The sequence below is a fragment of the Macaca mulatta genome, chromosome 14, assembly GCF_049350105.2.
Source record: "Macaca mulatta isolate MMU2019108-1 chromosome 14, T2T-MMU8v2.0, whole genome shotgun sequence".
In the NCBI taxonomy this organism is placed as follows: Eukaryota; Metazoa; Chordata; class Mammalia; order Primates; family Cercopithecidae; genus Macaca; species Macaca mulatta.
Genome location: NC_133419.1, coordinates 604,301 through 630,348, shown reverse-complemented (window position 1 = coordinate 630,348; position 26,048 = coordinate 604,301). Strand labels below are relative to the sequence as shown.

Sequence of the window (26,048 nt, the reverse complement as noted above, 5' to 3'; positions counted from 1 at the left end):
TCGATCTCCTGGGCTCAAGTGATCCTCCTGCCTCAGCCTCCCAAGTAGCTGAGACTACAGGCACCTGCTACGGTGCCAGCTAATTTTTTTTTTTTTTTTTGAGGAGGAGTCTCACTCCGTCACCAAGACTGGAATGCAGTGGCGCAGTCTCGGCTCACTGCAACCTCCGCCTCCCAGGCTCAAGGGATCCTCCCCACTCAGCCTCCCAAGTAGCACAGGCACTGAGACCACAGGCACTCAACCAGCACACCTGACTAATTTAGTAATTCTTTTCTTTTTTTTTTTTTTTTTGAGACAGAGTCTCTCTCTGTTGCCCAGACTGGAGTGCAGTGGCGTGATCTTGGCTTACTGCAACCTCTGCCTCCCAGGTTCAAGCGATTCTTGTGCCTCAGCCTCCTGAGTAACTGGGACTACAGGTGCCTGCCATCATGCCCGGCTAATTTTTTATACTTTTAGTAGACATGAGGTTTCACCGTGTTAGCCAGGCTGGTCTCAAACTCCTGACCTCAGGTGATCCACCTGCCTCGGCCTTCCAAAGTGCTGGGATTACAGGCGTGAGCCACCGCTCCCGGCCTAATAATTTTTTCTGTAGAGATGGGGTCAAGCCATTTGCCCAGGCTGGTCTCGAACCCCTGGGCTCAAGCTATCCTTTTGCCTCAGCCTCCCAAAGTGCTGGGATTAGAGGTGTGAGCTACCGCACCTGGCTGCAAGTCTTTAATTTTGCCAAAATCAAACTCGACTCCTTTTTAAAAATCGTTATTTTATTTTTGAAATGGAGTTTTGCTCTTTGGCCTAGGCTGGAGTGAATGGGGCATGATTTTGGTTCACTGCAACTTCTGCCCCCTGGGTTGTTCAAGTGATTCTGCTGCCTCAGCCTCCCAAGTAGCTTGGATTACAGGCACGCACCACCATGCCTGGCTAATTTTTGTATTTTTAGTAGAGACGGGGTTTCACCATGTTGGCCAGGCTAGTCTCAAACTCCTGACCTCAGGTGATCCACCTGCCTCGGCCTTCCAAAGTGCTGGGATTACAGGCGTGAGCCGCCGCACCCGGCATCCACTGCTTTTGAAGTTTTGGACAGAAAATTCTTCTTCCCCTTTGTCACATGGATATCCTGGCATCTTCTGTGAACTGGTTCGTTTTGCCTTTCATGACGTCTAGTACTTCTGGGGCCGGTTCAGCGTTGTGGGGTTAGTGGGGGTCCCTATTGTGTTTCCCCACACATTTTCCCAGCACCACTCTCACCACCTTCCCAGGTAAGGGGTGCCCCCGGCTGGGGCTGTGGCATCCCCACAGGTGTGAGGAACATCTTACCGCACGTGCTGCTGTGTCAGCCTCTTGGGAAATCAACCGTTTTGTTACTTTTTTTTAAAAGAAGAGACAGCCCTTCCTGAATGGCATGGGAAGCCTCTCTTGGGTCCTGCGGGGCCTGACTGGGCATGGGTGGACAGGGCCAGCCGTGGGGGTGGACAGAAGGGGAGCGAGTGCCACAAAGACATGCTTGTCTGGAGACAGATGGGCCTTGTTGGTGGAGATATTTGCTTGTGGCTACTGGCAGCCCCATTGGCAGCTCAGGCCACCCACCCTGAGGTCTGAGGTTCAAAGCCCCGCCCTCCCTCCTCGCCCAGTGTGGACTCTCCCACACCCATAGCCAGACCCTTGGCAACCCGGGTCCCACCGGGGCCAGCACCAGCAGACCTTCCTTCTATCTGTGGACCTGCCTGATGGGGAGGTGGGTAGGGAGGCCGGGTAGGGGGTGAGTGGTTAAAGAGACGTTGGAACTAAGAGAGATTGCATGTTAACCCCGGCCCCTGCCCCAAACTCGGGCCTCGAGCAGGTGACCTGGTCTGTCTATGGGTCATTCTTATCTACGCCTGCCTCACGGGGCTGCCGCTGGGGTCTCCGGAGGCCACGGGCAGCACTCAAAACACCACAGACCCCCAACAGTGATGCCCTCAGGGCAGGAAGGGGGGTAATCGTCACCCCTGGGGCGGGTGGCCAGAGGGAACACAGAGAGCCAGCCCACCCGATGCCAGGTGACCCTGTACCCATCACCAGGCCAGTGGGGTCGGTGGTCCCATCTGCTCCTGAGGGGGGTCTCAGGAGGTGGCAGGAAGCCCCTTGGAAGAAACGGGCAATTTCCGGAAGCCCAGAGGTCTGAGCAGACAGCTGGGGCCAGGGTGCCTCGGACTCAGGGCTCCTGGGGTGGGAGCCTGCTTGGGGCCTAGGGCTGGGATTTGGGGGCTGGAGTCTGGGGTCTGGCTTCCTGGGGCCTCCTCAGCTGTCCAGCAGGCAGAGTGGGGCATAGCAGGTCGGGGGGGCTCTAAATGGGGCTGGGGGATGTGGGCAGGGAGGGGACTGCGGAAGCAGGTGTAGATCGGGGACCCTCAGGAGCTGAGCAGCCCAGCCTGGAGGCTGCATATGAAGCCCAGACCATCCTGGTGTAGGCAGGGCCCTGTTGCTGGGGGTGGTCGGGGAGTGGGCAGCCTCCCTCACTTCCAAGGCCCGGCATCCCGGGGCCCACAGAAGCCCCTTTAGGAGCAGATGTAGCCCCGGTGCCTATCCCAGTCCCGAGGTGGGGGCTCGGCAGGCAGCAGGAGCTGAGGGTTGCAGGGAGGAGGGCCAACGCCCCCATCCCTCCCCTTTTCCTCTTGGGCCTGTCTCTCTCTCCGCAGGGTCCATCTGACAGGGTCTGGAGGCCTCTTCTGGGGGCCTGGAGGAGCCGTGGTGGCCATCAAGCCCAGGTCGTGGCTCAGAGGGCACCAGACACTCCCCGCTATCCCAACCGGACACTGTGGTTACGACTTGGCCTAGTGTGGCCTGAGCTGTGAGTCAGGGCTTCTGTGGCCTGGTATCCAGGCCTGGCTGGGTGGTGGATCAGGCAAGGGACACACACCCCCCAGACCAGCCCCACAGTCGCCCCTGCCCAGGCCAAGACCCCAGGACTGCGTCCCCGGATGCTCCGCATCAGGGTTGGGTGCACGGCTGCTATGGGGACACATGGGTTATGGGTTGCCTCCTGCCACCAATCCAGGGTGAGGGCACCCCTGGCGGCCACCCACAGCAGCACATGGAGCGGCCGGCAGAGGGCACCAAAGGCCCCTCCAAGGGTGTGGCTCAGGTGGATGCCAGATGGGCTGTCAGGTGCCCCTCCCAGGCAGGGCGCTGAGTGTGGCCCGCTCCCCCTTCTCGGGAGCCTCCGTCAGCCTGGGCTAAGATCTCCAAATCCAGTTTCGGCCTTGCCCTCTGACTCATGCCCCTCCTAGGGCCTGCCGAACATCTGGCCGAGCTGGCTCTGTCCCCACCACTCCCACTAGGGTTGTGCCCAGTGAAAGCTGGGCTTGGGTGACAGGCTTTGGGCCTTTTGGTCACCGGGCCTGGGAGGGCCACAGGAAGAGAAGTGGGCAGGGTCCCCTCTGGGGGCTGAGCAGCCTGGCTGATGGCCCGCCCTCTGCCTGGCAGTGCTTAGAAAAGGTGCAGTTTTCAGGGACTCCAGGACCCACTCCCACTCCCAGGGAACTGAGACACACGGCTCCTGGGAGACTTAACTGGTTTAATTGTTTCGCCCTGGTGCCTGGGCCACCTCTTATCTCTTGGGTGAGACTCAAGTTCGGGCACCAAGACACAACAGCACCCCCAACACCATGCGGAGATCATTGGCCTGAAACTTGGCCAGAGAAAGCTCCACTCCTGGGCCTGTGAGGGTGGGCGCTGGGGGTGTCTGAAGCCTGCATGGTGTCCCCTGCATCCTCGGCCCTTGCAGGTGAAGCGTGTGTCATTCCCCCCCTTCCCCCCAATGGCAGCCACTGCCTCCTGCTGGAGCCCCTCCCAGGCCCCCCTCAGGGAGCAGAACCCTGCGTGTGTGCGGGGCTCAGCCCAGCCAGCCTGGAGCTCCAGCCCACCCTGGGGTGTGGATGGATGTAGAAGTGGGTGGGGATGGGGGAGCATCACGAGGGCCAGGACCCCCCAGGTGCACAGGGGAGGCCAGGGAAAGAGGCCCCAGCCCCAGGGAGTTCTGTGGCCTCAGGGGAAGGTGGACAAGGGGCTGGCACCACCAGGGGGCAGGTTTGGCTTAGACTGGTCTTGGTATGGGCTGGGGCCTTGGGTACTGCTGGTCCTAAGGATGGGCCTTGTGCCTCCAGACAGAGGCAGGGACCCCTAGCCAGCACCGCGCCCCCTCCGCGTCCTTGGTACAAAATACATACACATATAAAAATAATACTCCATGCACTGGGCGTGGGCTTCCCCTCCGCAGGCCCCCGCCCGCGGCAGCCAGGCCTAGCTGTCCTCCCCCCTTCTCTGATTCATGGAATGAAACTTGTTCATGAGTTCTTCCAGCTCCGACCCACTTTGCTGCTTCTAGGGAGAAATGGGGGCAGCCTCAGCCGAGGTTCCCACAGGTCCGGGTGCCGGCCTCCCCCTTGCTCTGCGACCCCAGGAACTGGCGGGGGCGGGAAGGGCGCAGGGGCAGGAGGGGCGGGGGGGGGCAGGAGGGGCGGGGGGGGGCAGGAGAGGCGGGGCGCAGGAGCGCAGGCGGGCTCACCTCCAGGAAGGCCTTCTGCACGGTGAGCTGGCTGTACACGCGGACGCCCTCCTCCCCGCACACCTTCTTCAGCTCCTCCTTGTTGAGGGAGAAGAGCTGCGGCCCAGTCAGGATTCCCAGGTTCTCCACGATCCTGGGGGCAGGCGGGTGGGCGTCAGGGCCGCACCGTGGGCGAGGCTGCCTGGGCCCCGCCCCGACCGCTGCGCACCTTGGGCCGCGCCTCCCACCCCCCACCCGGATCCCTCGCTCATCCCCCGCTCACCGCGCGCTGAAGGCTTTGGCTTCCAGCCAGGCGCGGACCTCGTCGGGACCCGACTCGTAGGTGAGCGGCTGGCTCACCGGCTGGCTGCGCTCCACGCGGAAGTGCCGCTGTGGCTGCGCCCTGATGTTGCTGATTTTCCGGATGAGCTCGTCGTTGACCTCGTCCATGTGCTGCATGAGCTCTGAGGGGGGGCGCGACTCAGGCCCACCGCTGCCTTGCCCCTGCTCCCGCCCCCGGCCCAGGGACCTCCCCACCCTTCCTCCCCCAGGTGGCTCTGGACCCGGGACCTCCGCCTGGAAGCAGCAGCTCTCACCGTCTTTGTTCCCCGGGAAGCTTGGGGGCAACTTGTGGGTCGGGCTGGCGGGGCCCCAGTACTTCTGACCGACCTGCGGGGGCGGGAGGCGATCAGGCTCCCCACGCCCCGCCCCCGCCTCCCAGCACCTGCCCGGGACCCCACCCCTCCCCTGGCCTGCGGACCAGCCCTTCCCTTCTGCCCAGGGAGCCCTGCACCTGCCCCAGCCTCTCCAGCTGCGGGGCTGGCCTTGGGGCGGGGCTGGGCTCCGGCAGGGCTGCTCCAGGAGGCTCGGAGGCTGCGACCCCAGGGACCCCCGCGGGCTCACCTGCTCGAAGGGGGCGCCGGCGTCCTCGGGCTGCGCCTCGCCCAGGATGTTGCAGGGCACGTACCCCGCCTGGCCGCTGCGGCTGCGCAGCTTCCACCACTGCCGGCCGTCCTCCAGCACCTGTGGGGCGCACCGTCAGCCCCTCCCCACATCCAGGCTCTGCGGGGCTGGGACCACCCGCTGGTTCCGCTTTACAGAGGTCGGGGCGCGCCCTAGGGTCTCCCGGAGCCCCGCTTCGCTCCATCCTCTCCGCAGCCCTGTTTCCACCCCTCCATCCCTCGCTGGGCTACTCCTCCCCACCCTGCCTCAGGGAGTCTGGGAGACCCTTCCTTTTTCTCTGAGACAGGGTCTCACTCTGCGCCCAGGCTGGAGTGCAGTGGTACAATCACTCCCCACTGCAGCCTCGACCTCCTGGGTTCAGGCGATCCTCCCACCTCAGCCTCCCGAGTAGCTGGCACCACAGACGCACACCACTGCATCCAGCTAATTTTTATATTTTTTGTAGAGATGGGGTTTCGAGGTGTTGCCCAGGTTTGTCTCAAATTCGTAGGCTAAAGGGATCCTCCCGCCTTGGCTTCCCAGTGCTGCAGTTACAGGCATGAACCGCCTAACCAGGCTGTGGATGTGGCCCACTCCCCCCAGCCTGCTCCACTTTCTGTCCCCCAGTGGGTGGCCTGGATTCCGGCTGGCAGATGCAGCCAGTGCAGACGTGGGGGCTCCTGGGTGGGTGTGAATGACAGGCCCCTGCTGGGTCCACATGGTGCAGACGCTCCCCCCAGCCTGGCACAGGGGTCCCTGCATGCCTTTGGAGATCCCCAAGATAGGGAGGCCCCTCCAACAGGCTGCAGATCCTGATCAGAGCCCAGGGGCTGGGACCCTGGAGAAAGGGGCAGGCAGCTGTGCCCCATCCTGGCATCACCCAGCCTGGTCCTAGACCGCTCCCCACCTCCCCTGATAGCCCCTCCCTTGAAACCCTGCCCCGTTTCCCCCTCTTGGACCCCCTCGTCCAGCCCCCTCACCTCTAGGACCTCATCCTTGAGCACTGATAGCTCGTTGGCGTTTCGGGCTGTAAAGTCGTACAGGATCTTGACGTACTTGGCCATGGCTGGTGTTGGCTGGTAGCCCCTGTGAGGAACAGGAGGGGCTGAGGCCCAGGCTGGTGGGGGTCTTCTCTGAGACCTGGGCAGCGGCTGGGGGTCAGCAGCTTCCCAGGTGCACGGCTGGCTGCCTCTTTTCTGCTCTGGAGGTCACCGTGGAGAGAGGCTGCAGGCAGCGTCAGCCGGGAATGGAAACTGTGACAGCCCCAGAGCTTTGGGGCCCTGCGTGGAGGTGGGGCAGGCAGGAGGTGGGTGTGGCGCAGGGGCCTGTGGCACAGCAAGGCTGGCCCATCCCAGGCCATCTCAGGGGTCTCTAGTCTAGCACCCCAGGGGAACCAGAGCCAGGGGCGTTCCTGGGAAATGCCAGGGTCACAGCTCCCCCAAGCTGGCCAATGAGGGCCAGCATGTCTTCAGAGCCACAGCTCCTCTGAGGACTGAACACAGCCCAAATGGTCCAGTGGAGGATGGGTCTCCAGCTCCTCTCTGTGGGGTGGGACCTGCACCTCAAAAGCGTGTGGGGGGCTGCCTCTGGCTGAGGGGTCCTGGCTTTGGCATGTAGCAGGCCTGTCTACCTGGCCAGGCCGTCCGTCCGGGCCAGTGTGGCCCTGGTCATCAGGGCAGCTCCTGTGTCCAGGCGCTCAGGGAAATGAAGGGGCCATGGACTGTCAGGACACAGCCAGGGTGGACAGACCAGGAACTGAAGTCAAAGGGTGAAATGTTTCTAAGTGCGGTCCTAGGCCAGGACTATGAGAGCCAGGCTGACATTGTGGGCAAGGGGAGGCCATGCTTGCTTAGAAGATGGATTTCTGGCCCCCCTTCCCCCCAAAATTGAATCCTGGGGTGTGGCAGGGTCAGGGGCTTCCCATACAGATCCTGGACCAGGAATGGGAACAGAAGGGAAGAGGGGAGGCAAGGAAAGACAGGACTCCCGGTAGTGCCGTGGGCTTGTTCTTTGTCCTCTGTGGAAACGGTCAGGGCTGGGGGTGGAGGGAGGGGAGGGGCTTTAGTAGCCCAGGACCCCAGTCTCCTCTTGTGGCTCTACCAGAGGTTGGGCCTGAAGCAGTCCCAACAGGGTGACAGTGTTTGGTGAAACCACTCAAGTTCAGTGGTTTAGTAAGTTTCTAACCTTGGTTCTAAAACATACATGTGGATGCACAGACAGAGCTGATATATTAGGGTAGAGAATGTGTGCATGACTTTCGAAATGTTTCCTTTAATTATATATCATACAGTTAAAACCGCTTCAAATCTGGAAAAGTGGTGTTTTAAACCGCTTGACCAATGCACTTGCTACCACCTGGTGGCAGCGTACCCATATGTTTTTTGAGCCTGTAGGTTCTGAAGGGTTTCACTTTCATGCTCCCTCACTTTGAGGGGGGCTTACCTGTGAGTATGTGGGGAGCTGACTGGTGGTAGGGCATCCCCCGTGGGGGTGGGCTCTGAAGCGGGGCTGTGCTTCTGGGAGTTTCGTACGGACTGTCGGCTCACTGGACTCACCTGTGGTGAAGGTGGGCGGCCTGAGCTAGACATGGGGCAGGGCTGGGTAAGGAGGGCAGGGGCAGGCTGGGTCCCAGGACAAGGGGGCATAAGACAGGGACTCGGCTAATGTGCTGTGACTGATACACCACTGAAGGTGACGGAGCCTGAAGCCTGCTGATGCCGGCATGGGCTGCCTCTCCTGGCGGGGCTGGGGGCAGCTGAGCTGCAGCTGAAGGGGTGGTGGGTGGAGGTGGGCTGGGGAGGGGAGCTCTGGGGAGGGGTGGGTGTCGGGGCTGGGGAGGGGAGCTCTGGGGAGGGGTGGGTGTCGGGGCTGGGGAGGGGAGGGTGTCGGGGCTGGGGAGGGGTGCTCTGGGGAGGGGTGGGTGTCGGGGCTGGGGAGGGGTGGTGTTGGGGCTGGGGAGGGGAGCTCTGGGGAGGGGTGGGTGTCGGGGCTGGGGAGGGGAGCTCTGGGGAGGGGTGGTGTTGGGGCTGGGGAGGAGAGCTCTGGGGAGGGGTGGGTGTCGGAGCTGGGGAGGGGAGCTCTGGGGAGGGGTGGTGTTGGGGCTGGGGTGGGGATGGGGGCTGCTGGTGCTCTCACCTCAATGGGGGCAGACGCCAGCCCCTCCACCTCCCAGGGGGCCTCCTGCAGCACATCCACGGGGGGCTCCCAGCCACTGTGGAACTTGGGCACGTACAGGGGCACCTGCGGCTCCCGCGGCCACTCGGAGCTGGGGTGGGAGGTCCTGAAGTCAGCCCTGCCCCTCAAGAACTGGCCCACCCAGGACCCCAAAGCTGACCCCTGTGCAGTGCTGGCCCCCATGCAGCTCCGGCACCACTCCGCCCTGCCATACCGGGGCCGCATCCAGCTCTCTCCCAGCGACTCCCACAGCGACATCTCCTTAGGGACCAGGTGGCCACGCAGAAAGTCCACGGCATCTCGGGAGAGCAGTGGGCAGGAGACGGAGCGTGCGATGTCTGGGCCACCGCAGGTGTTGACGATCTGGAGCACAGCGAGGTTCAGAAGGGACTGAGGCCCACAGATCCCCGTCCAGCACCCCCGTGGCTGGCCCTCGGGAAGGGACTTTGGACCCCAGAGAGTGTGGCCACACAGCGTGAACCGGGCTGCCCAAAACGGGCACCTGCTGCCCCGACCCCGACCCCGGGGAGATAGATGCTCCAGAGGCCTCTGGGCTCCCACCCCGCACGCCCCTGCTGCCCGGCCCCAGGCACCAGGTCCAGAGGCCCGAAGAGGAAGTGCACGAGCTCCGCGGCGCTGGGGTTCTGGATGTGCTTCTGCAGCTTTGCCTGGGGGCAGGAACCAGTGAGCGGGGGCAGGAACCAGTGAGCAGGGGCCGGGGCGGGGCCTCCACCCACCCCTCACACAGACGCTGGGCCAGGGCTGGGGCCGCGGGACTCACCAGCAAGTTAATCGCCAGCTTGATTTTCTGGAAGCAGTCGACGAACTCGCCCTCAGAGGGGGGCCGTGCCCGCAGCGTGAGGACGCCCTCTGGCATGGGAGGCACCGTGTGAGCCGGGCTGGCCCTGGTCTCCCCAGCCCCTGTGCCTTGTGTCCCATGCAGCCCATCTGTGTGGGCCAGACCTTCCCCAGCTCCATGAGTGGCCCCGTCCCTGGCCCCGTCCCTGTCCCCTGCACCTGCTGGCCCCGTCCCTGGCCCCGTCCCTGGTCCCTGCACTTGCTGGCCCCATCCCTGGCCCCTGCACCTGCTGGCCCCTTCTTGCCCTTCTTCTTCCCCTTCTTCCGCTGGTTCAGCTGCTTGAAAGCCTCGGCCGCCTTCTGTAGCCGAGCCACAAACCACTCAATATCGTCCAGGGCGCAGTTGAGGATTTGCTGGGGTCAGAGGGGGTCAGGGGTCAGCCTCAGACACTCCCCGCTGCCCCGCCCTGCTGCAGGGATGGCCCCAAACCTGTGGAGGGGCAGCCACAGGCTGGGGACTGGCCGGAGGGGCAGCAGGGACCAGTGCCCACTGGTGGGGGCCTGGAAGGGAGGGGCCACCTGCCATGCCCAGGCACCCACCGTCTCCTTCTCTATCTTCTGAGCCAGCACAGCCCGCGGCTCCTCCTCCTGCGACTCCCGGCGGCGGAAACCTGATGGGGGACATGGCGGCTGCTCACCGAGCCCCTCACAACAAGCCCTGTGGAGCCCCCGCCAGCCCCTCAGCCTACCTGGCTCGCTGAGTGGCACCTGTGGGCCCACGCGATTCTTGGCCTGCGGGGAGTCCCCACTGCGGTGCTGGAAGGGGATGGGCGCCGGGCCCTGGGGAGGGGGCAGGATGGACTGCCGCTGCCGAATCTTCTCCTGGTGTCCCCTGGAGGGTCAGGGGGTCCTGCTCAGCCCCGACGGGAACACACCTGACTCTCCCTCCCTGCCCGGCTCCTCCCCTCTCCGCCCCGCTGTGACCCTGCTCTCCCTCTGCCCTACTTCAGGGTCTGCGGCCGCATCTTCTTGCCCAGCCGGCAGTCGGCCAACGCGCTCTCGATGTCCTCGTGCACCAGCTCTGCCTGGGAAAGCGGGCATCAGGTGGCCGGGAGGGCGGGGCACAACGCTGCGGAGCCCCGCCCTGCCCTGCCCGGTGCCGCCTCACCTCCACCTCGTCGCAGTGGAAGAAGTGGACATCGGGCTTGCTCTGCTCCGAGTCCTGGCACACAAGCAGCAGCACGGACGGGTAGCGCAGCTGGTTCAGCACCGTCTGGCTGCGCTGCACGGTGGGCAGCGGGAAGTTTTCCAGCTCCTCCTGCGGGGACACGTCGCGCCAACACGACTCACACCGGCAGGGAGTGACCGGAGCTGTGAGCACCCATGAGGCACAGGCAGGGAGTGGCCGGAACTGTGTACACGCCTGGGGCACAAGCCCCTCCGGCGCCGCTGGGAAATGGGCTCCCAAAGATGAGAATGAGGCCCCGACACGCCCCGCTGCTGTGCAGCAAGGCTGACCCAGGCTTCCAAACTTCCCTGGACTCAGTTCCATGCGGCCCTCTCTGCCCACCCTCGTCCCATTCTCTTCCAGGGAGCAGAATGATGGGGCATGGCCGGCCCTGCAGAGAGGCCTGGCCGCACATGGGGGCTGCAGCCAGTGGCTGCCGCCGCCTCTACCCACCGTGCTCCCTGTCCCCACCGGCGCTGGGCCCCACCTGAGACTCGATGTCCAGCAGCCGCAGTGACTGGTCGTTCACCTGCAGGAGCATCTCCTGGGTCCAGATCTTCTCCTTGGAGCTCAGCTGCACCAGCTTCCGGATGGCGTCCTCCACAGACGTGATGGCTTCGCTCTTGTCCATGATGAATGTGGCCAGGTGCTGGGGGTGGGCGGGCGGTCACTGTTAGGCAGAGCCCTCCTTGTGCTGAAAGCCCAGCCCCCAAGGGCCACAGCCTGGGGGGCTAAGGGGCCACAGCCAACCCTGGGTAGGGTGGTAGGACGGGGGCCCGGCCCCGCCTTTGGTGGGGGGAGTCTCTATTCTGCCTTGGCAGGCATCTGTGGGGACCATGCTTGTGTCTTGACAATACCCTCAAAAGAATTCCAATTGCTGCCCGGCCCCGCGCCACCATCCTCACCTGCCCACCTCCTGGCACGGGCTCAGCACCCGCCCACTGCACTGGCTGCGCCAGCCTCCCCAGCTCTCTTCCTTCTCAGACGTCCCCTGTGTGACCACCTGGCTACAATGCCAGCCGTCACCCCATCCCCGACTGCCCTGTTTCCTGAATCAGACCCGATGTCGCGCTGCACGTGGCGTGCTATGTGTCCGGTGTGCTCGCTACTCCCAGGCGGGGTTCCAGTTGCCACTTGCTAAGCTGTGTCCCCAGGTCCAGGGCAGAGCCGGTGCACAGCGGACCCTCAACAAGTGCGTACGGGATGCACCCATCCCTGAGGATCTGCGGCCAGCCTGGCCCTTGCCCTGTGCCCTCCATCTCTCCTCTTTCCAGGCCTGGCTCAGGCCCCCTCCTCCAGCCAAGCTGCCCTGTTCGCTGAGTAAAACCCTTCTACGAAGGGTCGGCCATTCGGTGCACAATGCTGGCACAGCTGGATAAACACTAACGTGAACTACTATAGGACAGTCAAAGACAACCATAAAATGCAAACCATAAAAGTTTGCGTGGCCGGGTGCGGTGGATCACGTCTGTCATCCCAGCACTGTGGGAGGCTGAGGCGGGCGGATCACCTGAGGTCAGGAGTTCGAGATCAGCCTAGCCAACATGGTGAAACCCTGTCTCTACTAAAAATACAAAAATTAGCGCCGGGCGCGGTGGCTCAAGCCTGTAATCCCAGCACTTTGGGAGGCCGAGGCGGGTGGATCACGAGGTCAGGAGATCGAGACTATCCTGGCTAACATGGTGAAACCCCGTCTCTACTAAAAATACAAAAAACTAGCTGGGCATGGTGGCGGGCGCCTGTAGTCCCAGCTACTTGGGAGGCTGAGGCGGGAGAATGGCGTGAACCCGGGAGGCGGAGCTTGCAGTGAGCCGAGATCACGCCACTGCACTCCAGCCTGGGAGACACAGCGAGACTCCATCTCAAAAAAAAAAAAAAAAAAAAAAAATTAGCTGGGCATTGTGGCAGGCACCTGTAATCCCAGCTACTCAGGAGGCTGAGGCGGGAGAATCACTTGAACCTGGGAGGCAGAGGTTACAGTGAGCCAAGATCGCACCACCACACTCCAGGCTGGGCAACAGAGCAAGACTGTCTCAAAAAAAAAAAAAAAAAAAAAAAACTCGGGCATGGTGGCTCACACCTGTAATCCCAGCACTTTGGGAGGCCGAGGCGGGTGGATCACGAGGTCAGGAGATCGAGACTATCCTGGCTAACATGGTGAAACCCCGTCTCTACTAAAAATACAAAAAACTAGCTGGGCGTGGTGGCGGGCGCCTGTAGTCCCAGCTACTTGGGAGGCTGAGGCGGGAGAATGGCGTGAACCCGGGAGGCGGAGCTTGCAGTGAGCCGAGATCACGCCACTGCACTCCAGCCTGGGAGACACAGCGAGACTCCATCTCAAAAAAAAAAAAAAAAAAAAAATTAGCTGGGCATTGTGGCAGGCACCTGTAATCCCAGCTACTCAGGAGGCTGAGGCGGGAGAATCACTTGAACCTGGGAGGCAGAGGTTACAGTGAGCCAAGATCGCACCACCACACTCCAGGCTGGGCAACAGAGCAAGACTGTCTCAAAAAAAAAAAAAAAAAAAAAGCTTGGGCATGGTGGCTCACACCTGTAATCCCAGCACTTTGGGAGGCCGAGGCGGGTGGATCACAAGGTCAGGAGTTCGAGACCAGCCTGACCAACATGGTGAAACCCCATCTCTACTAAAAATACAAAAATTAGCCCGGCGTGGTGGTGGGCACCTGTAACCGCAGCTACTCAGGAGTCTGAGGTAAGAGAATTGCTTGAACCTGGGAGGTAGAGGTTGTAGTGAGCCGAGATCATGCCATTGCATTCCAGCCTGGATGACAGAGCAAGACTCTGTCTCAAAAAAAAAAAAAAAAGAATAAGTGGGCAGAAACATGCGAGGGACTATGAGGCCGCTCATCTCTCTGTGAGAAGCAGAGTAGAACCTGAAACATACAATATAACCAAACAAGCAAAACCAGGCTGCTGGGCCACAGAGCAAGTCCCAGTAAATCTCAAGTGACTGCAACAGTACACAATATGTTTTCTAACCATAACAGAATTAAGGTAGAAACCCGTAATAAAAAACCAGAAAATCCTTAAATGTTTAGAAATAAAGCGGCATATTTCTAAATAACCCATGCATCAAAGATGAAGTCACAAGAAAACTAGAAAGCATCCTTGTTGCGGAAAGTCAGGGATCCTGAGGTTTCCCCCGATACATTCCGAACTGAACATGCATATCACAATTTGTGGAATACAACTAAACCAGTGCTGCGAGGGGAATGTGGAGCTTTCCATGAATATATTAGAAAAGAAGAACGACTTAAAATCGATAATCTGGCCGGGCACGGTGGCTCATGCCTGTAATCCCAGTACTTTGGGAAGCCAAGGAGGGCGGATCACTTGAGTTCAGGAGTTTGAGACCAGCCTGGCCAACATGGCAAAAACTGTCTGTACTGAAAATACAAAAATTAGCCAGGTGGGGTGCACGCCTGCAACCTCAGCTACTTGGGAGGCTGAGGCAGGAGAATCGCTTGAACCCAGGAGGCAGATGTTGCAGTGAGCTGAGATTGCGCCGGTGCACTTCAGCCTGGGTGACAGAGCGAGACTCCATCTCAGAAAAAAAAAAAAAAAAAAAAAAAGATAAATAATCTAAGGTTTCATCTTAAGCAAGTAGAAAAAGTGAATCAACGCCGGACGTGGTAGCTTACTCCTGGAATCCCAGCTTTTTGGGGGGCCAAAGTGGGCGGATCACGAGGTCGGGAGATTGAGACCATCCTAACACGGTGAAACCCCGTCTCTACTAAAAATAAATAAATTAAAAAAAATTAGCCGGGCATGGTGACGGGCGCCTTAAGTCCCAGCTACTCGGGAGGCTGAGGCAGGAGAATGGTGTGAACCTGGGAGGCAGAGCTTGCAGTGAGCCAAGATCGCGCCACTGCACTCCAACCTGGGCGACAGAGCGAGACTCTGTCTCAAAAAAAAAAAAAAAAGAAAAAGTGAATCAAATAAAACCCACAGTAAGTGGAAGGTAGAAAAATAAGAGCAGGTCAGCGCACTTGTATACAGACGTCAGCATCAATAGAGACAAATCAACAGAGCCCAAAGTTAGTTACGAGAAGGTTAATAAAATTGGTAAATCCTTAGCAAGCCTGATCAAGAAAAATACTAGAGAAAACACAAATTCTCAGAAACCAGAACAAAAGAGGGGGCATCACTACAGATGTTTCAGGCAGGAGAAGGAATTAATAACCAAAACCTTCCCACAAAGAAAATCCTGCACTCTGAGGGCGGCACTGGCAAATCCTAACAAATATCTAAGGAAGAAACAATAACAAGCTTTCACAAACTCTTTTTTTTTTTTTTTTTTTTTGAGACGGAGTCTCGCTCTGTCGCCCAGGCTGGACTACAGTGGCGCAATCTCGGTTCTCTACAAGCTCCACCTCCCGGGTTCACGCCATTCTCCTGCCTCAGCCTCCTGAGTAGCTGGGACTACAGGCGGCCGCCACCACGCCGGGCTAGCTTTTTGTATTTTTAGTAGAGACAGGGTTTCACCGTGTTGGCCAGGATGGTCTCGATCTCCTGACCTTGTGATCTGCCCGCCTCGGCCTCCCAAAGTGCTGGGATGACAGGCGTGAGCCACCGTGCCTGGCCCACAAACTCTGAAAACAGAAGAGGAGGGAATACTTGCCTGCCCATTTTACAAAACCAACATAACCCTACCACACAACCTGCCATCGGCATTGTAAGAAAATTACAGACCAGGACCTCTAATGGACATCAACACAAAACATTCCTAACCACACTATTACCACATCAACCTCAACACAGGAAAAAGGATCACACACTTGGAATAAATGACGACTAGGCTGGTTCAACATTCAAAACAATCAGTGTGGTCCAGTACATTGAGACTCCGTCGCAAAAAAAAAATAACAAGATAAAATAAAATGGATCCTGGCCCTAAACGCAAAAGCCTACACTGTGAAGCATCGAAAAGAAAACAGGAACTGGCTGGGCGCGGCGGCTCACGCCTGTAATCCCAACACTTTGGGAGGCCGAGGTGGGTGGATCACCTGAGATCAGAAGATCCAGAACAACCTGGCTAACATGGTGAAACCCCGTCTCTACAAAAAATACAAAAAATGAGCCGGGCGTGGTGGCGGGTGCCTGTAATCCCAGATACTCAGGAGGCTGAGGCAGGAGAATTGCTTGAACCCAGGAGGTGGAGGTTGCAGTGAACCGAGATCGCACCACTGCACTCCAGCCTGTACAGCCTGGGCGACACAGCAAAACTCTACCTCAAAAAAAAAAAAAAAAAAAAAAAAGAAAGAAAGAAAACACAGGAACTTCCACAATTAATTCCTAATTTACAAAAAATAAAAGAAAACACGGAAGAAATCTGCAGAAATTTGGTCAAGGGATGACTTCTAGTCACAGGATACCAAAAACCCTAAACCATAAAAGAATAACACATACAAATGGACATCATCAAAATTGATTTCCACTTATCAAACCACAGTGATGGAGGCCGGACTCAGTGACTCAGGACGCAGTGACTCAGGACGCAGTGACTCAGTCCATCATCCCAGCGCTTTGGGAGGCAGGTGGATGACCTGAGGTCAGGTGTTGGGAACCAGCCTGGCCAACATGGTGAAAACAGGTGGATCACCTGAGGTCAGGTGTTGGAGACCAGCCTGGCCAACATGGTGAAACCCCATCTCTACCAAAAATACAAAAATTAGGCCGGGTGCGGTGGCTCACGCCTGTAATCCCACCACTTTGGGAGGCTGAGATGGGTGGATCACTTGAGGTCAGGAGTTCGAGACCAGCCTGGCCCACATGGTGAAACCCCGTCTCTACTAAAGATACAAAAAATTAGCTGGGCGTGGTGGCGCACGCCTGTAATCCCAGGTACTGGGGAGGCTGAGGCAGGAGAATCGCTTGAACCCTTGAGGCGGAGGTTGCAGTGAACCGAGATTGTGCCACTGCACTCCGGCCTAGGCGACAGGGTGAGACTCCACCTCGAAAAAAAAAAAAATTTAGCCAGGCGTGGTGATGCGTGCCTGTAGTCCCAGCTACTCGGGAAGCTGAGGCAGTAGAATGGTTTGAACCCCGGAGGCAGAGGTTGCAGTGAGCCCAGATCGCGCCATTGCACTCCAGCCTGGGGGACAAAGTAAGACTCCATCTTCAAAAAAAAAAAGACAGTGATGCATATGCATTGACAAGCCACAGACTGGGAGAAGAGCTGGCCAGTCCACACACCCAAGTCTCTCTATAGAAAGCCCCCAGCCACCCGTAAGGACATGTCCTGTCCACTAGGGGCCCTGGGAGGATATGGCCACTAGGGAAGAAATGGCCACTAGGGGCCCTGGGGAAGATGCCGCGTAGCCCAGTCGGAGCCTTCCTCTACACTGTTTTCCTTTTCTTTTTTTTTATTTATTTGAGACGGGGTCTTGCGCTGTTGCCCAGGCTGGAGTGTAGTGGTATGATCACAGCTTACTGTAGCCTCAAACTCCCAGGCTTAACCAATCCTCCTGCCTCAGCCTCCCGAGGAGTTGGGATGACAGACATGTGACCACCAGGCTAATTTTTAATTTTTTTTTGTAGAGACTGGGTCTCGCTGCCCAGGATGGTCTTGAATTCCAAGCCTCAAGTGATCGCTCGTCCCGCCTCTGCCTCCCAAAGTGCTGAGATTACAGGCAGAAGCTGCTGTGTCTGGCCCCAGGGTTTTCTTAAAATAAGTTTAGGAATCAGAACACAGACAGCTATAAACTATATTACTTCATTTATAGGATATTCTCAAAAAGACAAAACTGTGGTGATGAGGCCGGGTGCTGTGCTCACGCCTGTAATCCCAGCACTTTGGGAGGCGGAGGCGGGTGGATCACGAGGTCAGGAGTTCAAGACCAGCCTGACCAACATGGTGAAACTCCATCTCCACTAAAATACGAGAATTAGCCAGGCACAGTGGCTCGTGCCTGTCATCCCAGCTACTCAGGAGGGTGAAGCAGGAGAACTACTTGAACAATTCGGAGGTTTCGGTGAGCCGAGATCGCACCGCTGCCCTCCAGCCTGGGTGAAAGAGCGAGACTCCGTCTCAGACAAACACACAAACAAACAAAAACTGTGGTGATGAAGGGCCGGCAATGTTGCCAGAGGTTAGGGGTGGCCGCCAGTGTTGGGGATTCACAGGTTTGCAGTGACGGGGCCGATGGGTCTGACTGTGGTGGTAACAGAACCACACCCCTCCATACACATGGCTTTTACTGTGTGATCATTTAGAAAAAAGCAAACCACGGACCCAGGCTCAGGTGGCCCCCACCTGGCTGGAGAGATTTCCCACTAGACTCTCACCCTCTCTCTGGGCCCCAGTGTCCTCATCAGGGAGGGGCAGGAAAACCCCACCCACCATTCCGCTCCTCACTCTGTTGGCCCCTGGGCAGATGGGAAAGGCTCCTGCTGGCTGGGGGCCGGGCCAGGCCAGCTGGGGCCAAAGTCCAGGAGCCAGGCTGAGAGGCTCCAGGATCCTCCTCAAGAGGGCAGAGTCCTGTAGGCTTAGAGCACAACCGGGAGCCCGGCTCGTACCCAGGCTTGGACCACAGCCGGGAGCCCGGCTCGTACCCAGGCTTGGACCACAGCCGGGAGCCCGGCTCGTACCCAGGCACAGGGGCCTTTTCTTTTTCTGGGTTTTGTTTTTTTTTTTTGAGACGGAGTCTTGCCCTGTCCCCCAGGCTGGAGTGCAGTTGCATGATCTCGGCTCACTGCAACCTCCACCTCCCGGGTTCTAGTTCCAGTGATTCTCCTGGCTCAGCCTCCCAAGTAGCTGGGACTACAGGCTCCCGCCACCATGTCTGGCTAATTTTTGTGTTTTTAGTAGAGATGGGGTTTCACCATGTTGGTCAGGCTGGTCTCGAACTCCTGACATCAGGTGATCCACCCGCCTCGGCCTCCCAAAGTGCTGGGATTACAGGTATGAGCCACCGTGCCCAGCCCCTTTTCTTTCTTTCTTTTTTTCTTATTTTGAGACAGAGTCTCGCTGTGTCACCCATGCTGGAGTGCAGTGGCATGATCTCGGCTCACTGCAACCTCCACCTCCCAGGTTCAAGCGATTCTCCTGCCTCAGCCTCCCGAGTAGCTGGGATTACAGGTGTGCACCATGATGCCTGGCTAATTTTGTATTTTCAGTAGAGATGGGGTTTTGCCATGTTGGCCAGGCTGGTCTGAAACTCTTAACCTCAGGTGATCCAGCCTCCCAAAGTGCTGGGATTACAGGCGTGAGCCACCGCGCCTGGCCTAAGACTTTGTTGCCCAGGCTGCTGGAGGGCTGCGGTGGGATCCTAGCTTGAACTCCTGGGCTCAAGCGATCCTCCTGCCTCAGCTTCCCAAGCAGCTGGACTACAAGCTCACGCTACCAGGCCTGGCTAGGAGGTGGGAGGATTGCTTGAGCCCAGGAGTCTGAGACCAGCCTGGGCAACATAGGGATCCTGTCCCCACAAAAAACAAAATAACTAGACAGACATGGTGGTGCCCGCCTGTAGGCCCAGCTACTGGGGAGGCTGAGGCAAGGGGGTCACGAGCCCGGGAGGCGGAGACTGTAGAGAGCCAAGATCGCGCCACTGCACTCCAGCCTGGGCACCTGGGTGACAGAGCTAGACTCTGTCTCAAAACAAATGAGAGAGAGAGAGAGAGAGAGAGGAAGAAAGACACACACACACACACACACACACCCCCCCACCCACCAAAAAAAAAAACATGTTTCCTGAGTTCTCTGTGTCAATGAAACTGACCTAGGAAAACAGAAAAGCCCTCAGGGCGGGCTGCTGGTCCTGCGGGCGCAGGCAGCCCAGTCTGGGCCCTGAGAAGCAGCCTGGGTCTCCCTGCAGCCTCCATCAAGGGCGTCTTTGTTCTGCCTGCTCCCTCCCGATCCAGTTCCTTGTTTTGGGGCCAGGATGATCATTTCCTCCACGGGCTCTTCCCATCCACGGCTGTGCAGCAGCCACAGTGTTTCCCAGCACACCCTGGGCCGCCTCACCCCTCAGACCGCCAGTTCCCAGGACTGGAACCAGAGGGACGCTTTCCCCCACCCCGTGGCTGAGCCCGGCACAGTGTGGGCAGTTCTGGCTCTGGCCTCCCCCAGCCCCTGCGGGTGTCGGAACATGGGCTGACCACTCTCCCTGGAGCTCTCTCTCTTTCTCTCTTTCTTTCGTTTGTTTTGAGACAGGGTCTAGCTCTGTCACCCAGGTGCCCAGGCTGGAGTGCAGTGGCACGATTCTTGGCTCACTACAGCCTCTGCCTCCCGGGCTCGTGACCCCCTTGCCTCAGCCTCCCCAGCAGCTGGGCCTACAGGCGGGCACCACCATGCCTGTCTAATTTTTTTTGTGGAGACGGGAGCATGAGGACAGCCATGTCCTGGGGGTGCTCCCTGGGGGCAGGGCCTTACCTGGGGGCGGGGCCTTACCTGGACGTGGTACTGCGAAGTCTCGTGCATGATGACGTTGGAGTTGGAATACTTCTTCCTCTGCTCTGAACGGGGAGACACCAGTCACTCACCCCCACGGGCGGGACCCACAGCCCTCCGTCCAGTTGGGACTGGACCCACAAGGGAAGGTGGAGTCAAGCGGAGGGGGGGCTGCTCCGTGGACCTCTTGGCCACCAGGAAGGATGTGGGTGTGAAATCAGGACCTGCAGGAAGCCCCCTCCTTCCCTCCAGGGAAGCCCCCTTGGAGAAGGATGCAGCTCGGAGAAGGCGACGGGCTTGCTCAGAGTGGGGACTGGGGAGCCTGTGCCGGGGGGCTTCCTGTCCCAGAGGGTGAGGGGACAGGAGGGGGGTCGCAGCCATGCTTGTTCCCACTCTGAGAGCTGCCAGCTTCACCCTCCCTGCCCTCCCAGGGCTTCTTGCTTTCCAGACGAGGCACCTCGTCCAAAGTCACAAGGGAAGGGGGCGTCTAGCTAGGGAGAGGGTGGGGTCGTGTCTGGGGAAGGGCAGAGTGGGGGAAAGTGGGGGCTGGCCAGGCCCCCCTCCCGGAGCAGACAGCTGGCGGCTCATCCTGCCTGAACCCCCTGTGATCAGGTTGCAGCAAGGAGTGCAGTGGAATCAATATTGATGCTCCCTGAATTATTAGTAAAGGCCTCTCCCCTTACAGCTGTGGGGGAGGGGATCCAGCGGCCAGGAGCTTTCAGAAGGTTGATGAGGGTCCACAGGGATCCCCTGGGCCAGGCCAGGCACAGCTGTGGGGCAGGGGCGGCTGTCCCTGGCCTGGACGCAGTGCCCATTTCTCCCCTGTGACGTCTAGCACGTTCTCAAACCTCACTCACCAAACAGGTCCTTGGGGCTCATCCTGGCCACACTGTCGGACCGGCCCAGGCTGCCGCTGTAGGGGAGGGGCTGTGAGGGCAGGGCCGAACTGCACCCCTCCCTGGGGACTACTCAGAGGGTGAGGGTGGGGTATTCGGGATGGGCAGGGGGGCTCACTTGGTGGCACCCGGGCAGCAGCTCACAGCCCCGGACTGGCTCATGGTGTCCCGGGCAGCGGCCAGCAGGAGAAGGGCAGACCTCAGTGTGGCCCAGGTCTGAGGCCAGTGCCTGTCTCAAACCTGGGTGGAGAGAGGGGCTGTGCTGACAGTTCCTCCCGGCCTGGCTGGCGTCTCCCCTCCTTCCCTGGGCCAGAGCCCTGACTGGCCTGGCCTGGGTAGGGGTCTCTTGGGGGGCAGAACCCCTGCCCCACATCCCAGACGGCCCCACGTCCCAGTTGGCAGTCGTTCAGCCTCATCATGCCCCAGACCCTAGGCGCTCCACAGGGACCCCCAGAGGCTGCCTGGAAGGCTCTGTTGAGGGTCCTGGGGGGAGAAGGCACTTTCCAAGCCGGGCAGCATTGAGTTCAAGGCCCTAGTGCTGGGGGGAGAGGGGACGGGGTGGGGAGGGGGAGGGGAACATGCTGGGGGTGTTGGGGGAGCGGGTGGGGAGAGGGGGTGGGAGTGTAGTGGGGGGGTGGGGAGGGGGATGGGAATGTGTGGTAGGGGGTGTGGAGGGGGGCAGGAGTGTGTGATGGGGGTGGGGAGGGGGTGCGGTGGGGGTTGGGGGAGGGTGGGTGGGAGCTGTAGAATGGCAGGAGAGGTGAGGCTGGAGCTGGGAGTGGGGGTGGATCCTGAAGTCCAGAGGGAGCCCGGCTGTAGCTGCCACTCCTGCCCCACCCCAGGCCTGCACCCCAAGGGGCTCCTGCACATGCATGTGGACTTGCCACCCACGCATGCCACCTCTGTCCAGGCCCCAGCAAAGAGGCCAGCTCTTGGTTCTTTCCTGGGCCTGGGAGGCCTGGCTGGGAACAGTCTGTGCGGGCAGGAAACGCTGGGGTTCCCGGGGTGTGGCATTTCCTCACCCCGAGGGCAGGGATGTGGCCCCGCGGCCAGCACAGGACCCTTGGCAGCCGAGCCCAGGGGAGGGACTGGAGGGCGGGTGTGGTGGGGGCTGAGACCGGGAGCCAGTCCAGTGGCCCCAACACACAGTATCACTGCCCCTCCGACGAGGTAGGGCGGCTATGGGGTAGGCAGCTGGCGCCTCTGGCCTCCCCAGGGGCAGAATCCCCAGAGCCTGTCTCTGGGCTCCCAGCGCTGCCCTCTTCCCCGATGCATTTTGGGGAAACTAAGTCCCAGCTGCCAGGGCAGGCAGGTGGGTCTGATTTGGGCTGGGCCCTGGGGCCTTCCCAGGGGGATGGGCAGAGCCTGATGGCCTTGAACCAGACTGACTTGCCCCAAGGGGACTATGCCCTGTGGGAACCTGGCTGTTCTGTGGCTCTGTGACCAGCTCCCCACAGGTCCACACCATCCGCCTCCTGCCAGGGCCACAGGGCCGTCCCCTGTGGCTTCAGAGTTTGGGTCTGCCAGGGTGGGGGTCACCGGCCAGCGTTGCTGGTATGGAGGGTCAAGGGAGTGGCCCGCAGCACCTGGGACTTTCTGGTTTCACCAGGTCTGGCCTAGAGGGAGGGTCTGGGAGGCCCGGGGGCACTGCCTCTGCCATGAGGGGCTGGGTGCACCAAGGGGGCGTGGCCACTTCCTCTGTCTCTCCGTGGAGAATGTCTGGAATGTTCACGGGCTCAGTGGCAAGCCTGAGTGTTTGCTTAATGGGATTCCTGGCGGGGTTCACCAAGGGCACCAGGCACGTGTGTCCAGGCACACACCTGGGCAAGACACCAATGCGCCCTCGCACCCAGGCCTGCAGGCACACAAACACAGAGGGCTGTGACACACGACCCCCTGGGGAAGGCTAGGTTCCCGTCCTTCGTCCTTTGGTTGCCTGCAGGGTATGGGGGGGACCTCAGGCCCAGGCAGGGCCGGGCTGCAGTGGGGTGGGTCCAGGTGTGGTGTCTGGGTCTGAAGCACCTGGGTATGGGGCTGCCTCCTGACCCGTGGGAGCCCCGCCCCCCTGGGGAAGCTTCTTTGGCCCACTGGGGGTGGGGTCCAAGCCCTGGAGGCCCAGGCTGCACTTTGTACTGTGGTCATTTTCCCGGTGTGAAGTGGGGCAGAGCGGGGTGCCTTGTCAGTCAGGCTGTGGAGGGGAGGAGGTCCCAGCAGGGCAAGAGGGTAGAGAGACAGGCTCCAAGTTCAAATTCCAGCTCCACATGCTGAGTGACCTTGGGTAGGGGTCAGCTGAGTCATGGGGGCTCCAGGCTGCCCTCATGGGAGCCGGGTGGGGCCCTGGAATGGGGGTGCCCCTCAGGCCCTGGCCGTGTCCTGGTTTGGAAGCTACGTCTTGAAGGAGAAAGGGATAAGCTGGGGAAGCTGAGGGTAGGGAAGGAGACCCAAGCAGGCAGAGGAGGCCCCGTGGGAGCGCTGTGCCAACAAGGCCTGGGTACTAAGCAGGCCCAGGAGAGGCTGGGACCAAGGAGGGGCAGCAAGGGGAGGAGGGGCCGCGAGGGGAGGGGCCGTCAGCAGCTGGGCCTGCCTCCCCAGGACTGGGCACGGGGTGGGTGGGGACAGAGGTCCAGGCATGCCCGGCCCTGCCTCCCCCTCCCCTGCCACCAGGGACACCCCACAGCAAGGGGCAACGCCAGGCAGCTGGACCCAGGGACCAGGAATCTAGGATGGCCGAAGTTCGCCTGCCCACAGGCTCCTGCCAGCCCACCCTACTGCCTCACCTGGCAGGGCCTCTGCAGCCCCCGTCCCAGCCTCCCCTACCCCCTGAAACTCCCACCCCCGACCCTGACCTGGAGACTGACCCAGCTGGTGCTTCCCAGGCCACTGGCTTCCTTCTGGGCTCCGACACCCAGGAAGTGCCTCTTGGCTCCGGCCCACAGGGAGTGGGCGTGCGGTGCTCACCTCGGGAAGGTCCTGCGGCCCACAGAAGCGGGAGAAGCCTCCGTACCACCTGCGCTCTCCGGACGCAGGGATTGCCCCCACCAAGCCCCAGAGCTGGGAAGGGGCAGGACGGGGCGGGTGAGTCACCCATCGCTGGCTTAAAAATATCCTTGCTTGCCAGCCGCCGCCCAGGACCGACGTGGGCAGGCCGGGCTGCAGCAGGACCCGTCCAGGAGAGGCGGGGGCCCGGCCAGGACCCCAGCCCCCTGCCCCGCGTCCCCGGCCCAGCCGCCCTCCAAGTGCTCCGCGCCCTGCGACGCCACGCCTGACCCGGTGTCCGGAACCAGAAGCCCCGCGTCCCATCACCACTGGGGAAACTGAGGCCCGGGGGGGCGCGCTCCCCCGCGTCAGCTGCGCTCACCTGCTCCGGGCGCCCTGCGCTCGGCCTGTCCCCTCGGCGCTCACCCGTGCGTCCGTCTGTTCGCGCCTCGGCCGCGGCTCCCGGTCTCCCGCGGGCGGCTGGGACGCTCGGCGGGGCCGGGCCGGGGCGGGGCTGGGAGAGGAGAAACCTGAGCGACAGGTTGCGGAGTCACCAGAGAGCGAGCGGGCGGGCGCGCGGGGGAGGAGGGCGTGGGATGGAGGCGCCCCCGCCGGTCTCGGACCCAGCTCCGCCCCGCCCCCGCCCCCGCCCCGCCTGGGCTCTAGCCCCAGCCCTCTCCGCCCTCCCCAACACCCACCTGGAGCTGGGGCGCTGGGGAGAGGCGGGGCGCAGGGCCGCCTCCGCGGGATGAGCAGGACGAGGCCTCGAGCTCTTCTTTGGACAGGGCCTAGCTGCGCCCCAGCAGGCCGGGGGGCACGGGGGGACGCTGCCAATGGGACTTCGGGGGCAGCGCTGGCGTGATGCTGGGAGGGCTCCAGCCCTAGGGAGGTCAGAGCCTTGGCCGAGCCAGGTGCGCCCCTCAGGTGCGCCAGGCCTGGGGCAGAGTCGCTTTCCTTAGCGGGCCCGCCCCAGGTCTGGGGAAGCTGGGGTAGAGGCTTCGGTGAGCGGGTGGGTGTCAGGCAGGACCCAACCATGCCACAGACCTAGGCTTGGGGCTGTGAGCTCCCGGAGTGGGATGGGGCCTCCCTTCCTTACAGTGCAGGGGCTCCTCCAAGGCCCCTTTTCTGCCCAGCCTGGGCACTGAGAGATTGGGTGTCGGGGGCGGTGGGGACACCCGAGGCCCTCTCAGGATGCCTCTTCTTGCACTGCCCCGTGGCCAGGCCCCACCCTCTGCCCACCACAGGGGGACTGTCTGGTTCTGTTCTCATCTACCTGGCTCCCAGGATGGCCCTTCTGCCCAGCTGCTCTGACCGCTCAGAACAGGCCAGGGTGCAGCGGACACAGCGGGTAGCACCGGCTGCCACAGCAGTAAACTGGACAAGGAGGAAGTGAAGGGGCACAAGGCACCCCAGGCGCATGCAGGGACCCAAGGCTCCGGCTGCCGTCCTGGGTAGGGGTGGGAATGAGGGGGTGGGAATGAGTGTGGCCAAGAGTCTGGGTCCCCGGTCCCCGGTCCCAGAGGGGCAGGGCTAGCGTGTTTACCCTGCTCTGGCCAGAGCACTTCCTGGGGAGGTGCCACAGGTGAGCTCGGCAGAGGGGTGGCAGGAAGTGGCCCTCCTCCTTCGGGCCCAGTGCCTGCCCCTGAGCCCGGGCAAGGCCTGGCTTCCTGGTTTACGGCCTTTGCAGTTTGATCCTGCAGTTTGCATGCCAAGATCCTGCTCCATGCATGAGCTTGCCCTGACCCAGAGCTCAGGGGTCACACACACCAAACCCACGGTGCACCCTTGCCCTCACCCTCCCTGGAGGCAGAGCTGGGAGTGGCCAAGTGGGAAACAGGCGCTGGAGGGCACAGGCGAGGTGGGGGCGTCCCTCTCCACTCCTGAATGGGTGCCTGTCAACACGATTGTGAGTGCAGAGCCTGCCCTCAGGAGACGGTACAGGCTGGTCTCTCAGGCCCCATCCACTCCGGACCACCTGGAGCCATGCGTTCCCTGTGGAGCAGGTGACCACTGCCTGTGTGCCCACTGAGACTGGAGGTGTCAGGATCCATTAACCATGAAGGCAACAGGTCTCTAGCCTTGGGGAGGAGGCCCTTCCCT

General features: G+C 60.9%; 1 protein-coding gene across 20 annotated transcripts; it reads right to left on the bottom strand.

Annotated features, from left to right (window-relative positions):
• Positions 1-3,536: 3,536 nt before the first annotated feature.
• Positions 3,537-25,515, bottom strand: EPS8L2 (EPS8 signaling adaptor L2). 20 transcript variants are annotated; one of them, XM_077961555.1, is made up of 25 exons: positions 25,492-25,515; positions 25,222-25,395; positions 24,647-24,932; positions 24,331-24,478; positions 23,819-23,942; positions 21,091-21,212; positions 20,934-20,989; positions 20,077-20,141; positions 11,152-11,313; positions 10,605-10,754; positions 10,442-10,521; positions 10,186-10,328; positions 10,037-10,107; positions 9,724-9,850; positions 9,420-9,508; positions 9,232-9,306; positions 8,853-9,001; positions 8,600-8,729; positions 7,907-8,019; positions 6,445-6,550; positions 5,426-5,545; positions 5,119-5,191; positions 4,806-4,986; positions 4,544-4,676; positions 3,537-4,359 (listed from the first exon to the last, which is right to left on the bottom strand). In XM_077961555.1, exons 6-25 carry the CDS (start codon positions 21,132-21,134, stop codon positions 4,279-4,281), a joined length of 2,148 nt encoding a protein of 715 aa, XP_077817681.1. In that variant the 5' UTR covers positions 21,135-21,212; positions 23,819-23,942; positions 24,331-24,478; positions 24,647-24,932; positions 25,222-25,395; positions 25,492-25,515; the 3' UTR covers positions 3,537-4,278. The 20 variants fall into 20 exon arrangements, with proteins under 20 accessions (XP_077817681.1, XP_077817682.1, XP_077817679.1 ...); XM_077961556.1 differs by lacking the exon at positions 25,492-25,515 and having other exon boundaries at positions 24,647-24,829; positions 25,222-25,474; XM_077961553.1 differs by lacking the exon at positions 25,492-25,515 and having other exon boundaries at positions 23,831-23,942; positions 25,222-25,467.
• Positions 25,516-26,048: the final 533 nt, after the last annotated feature.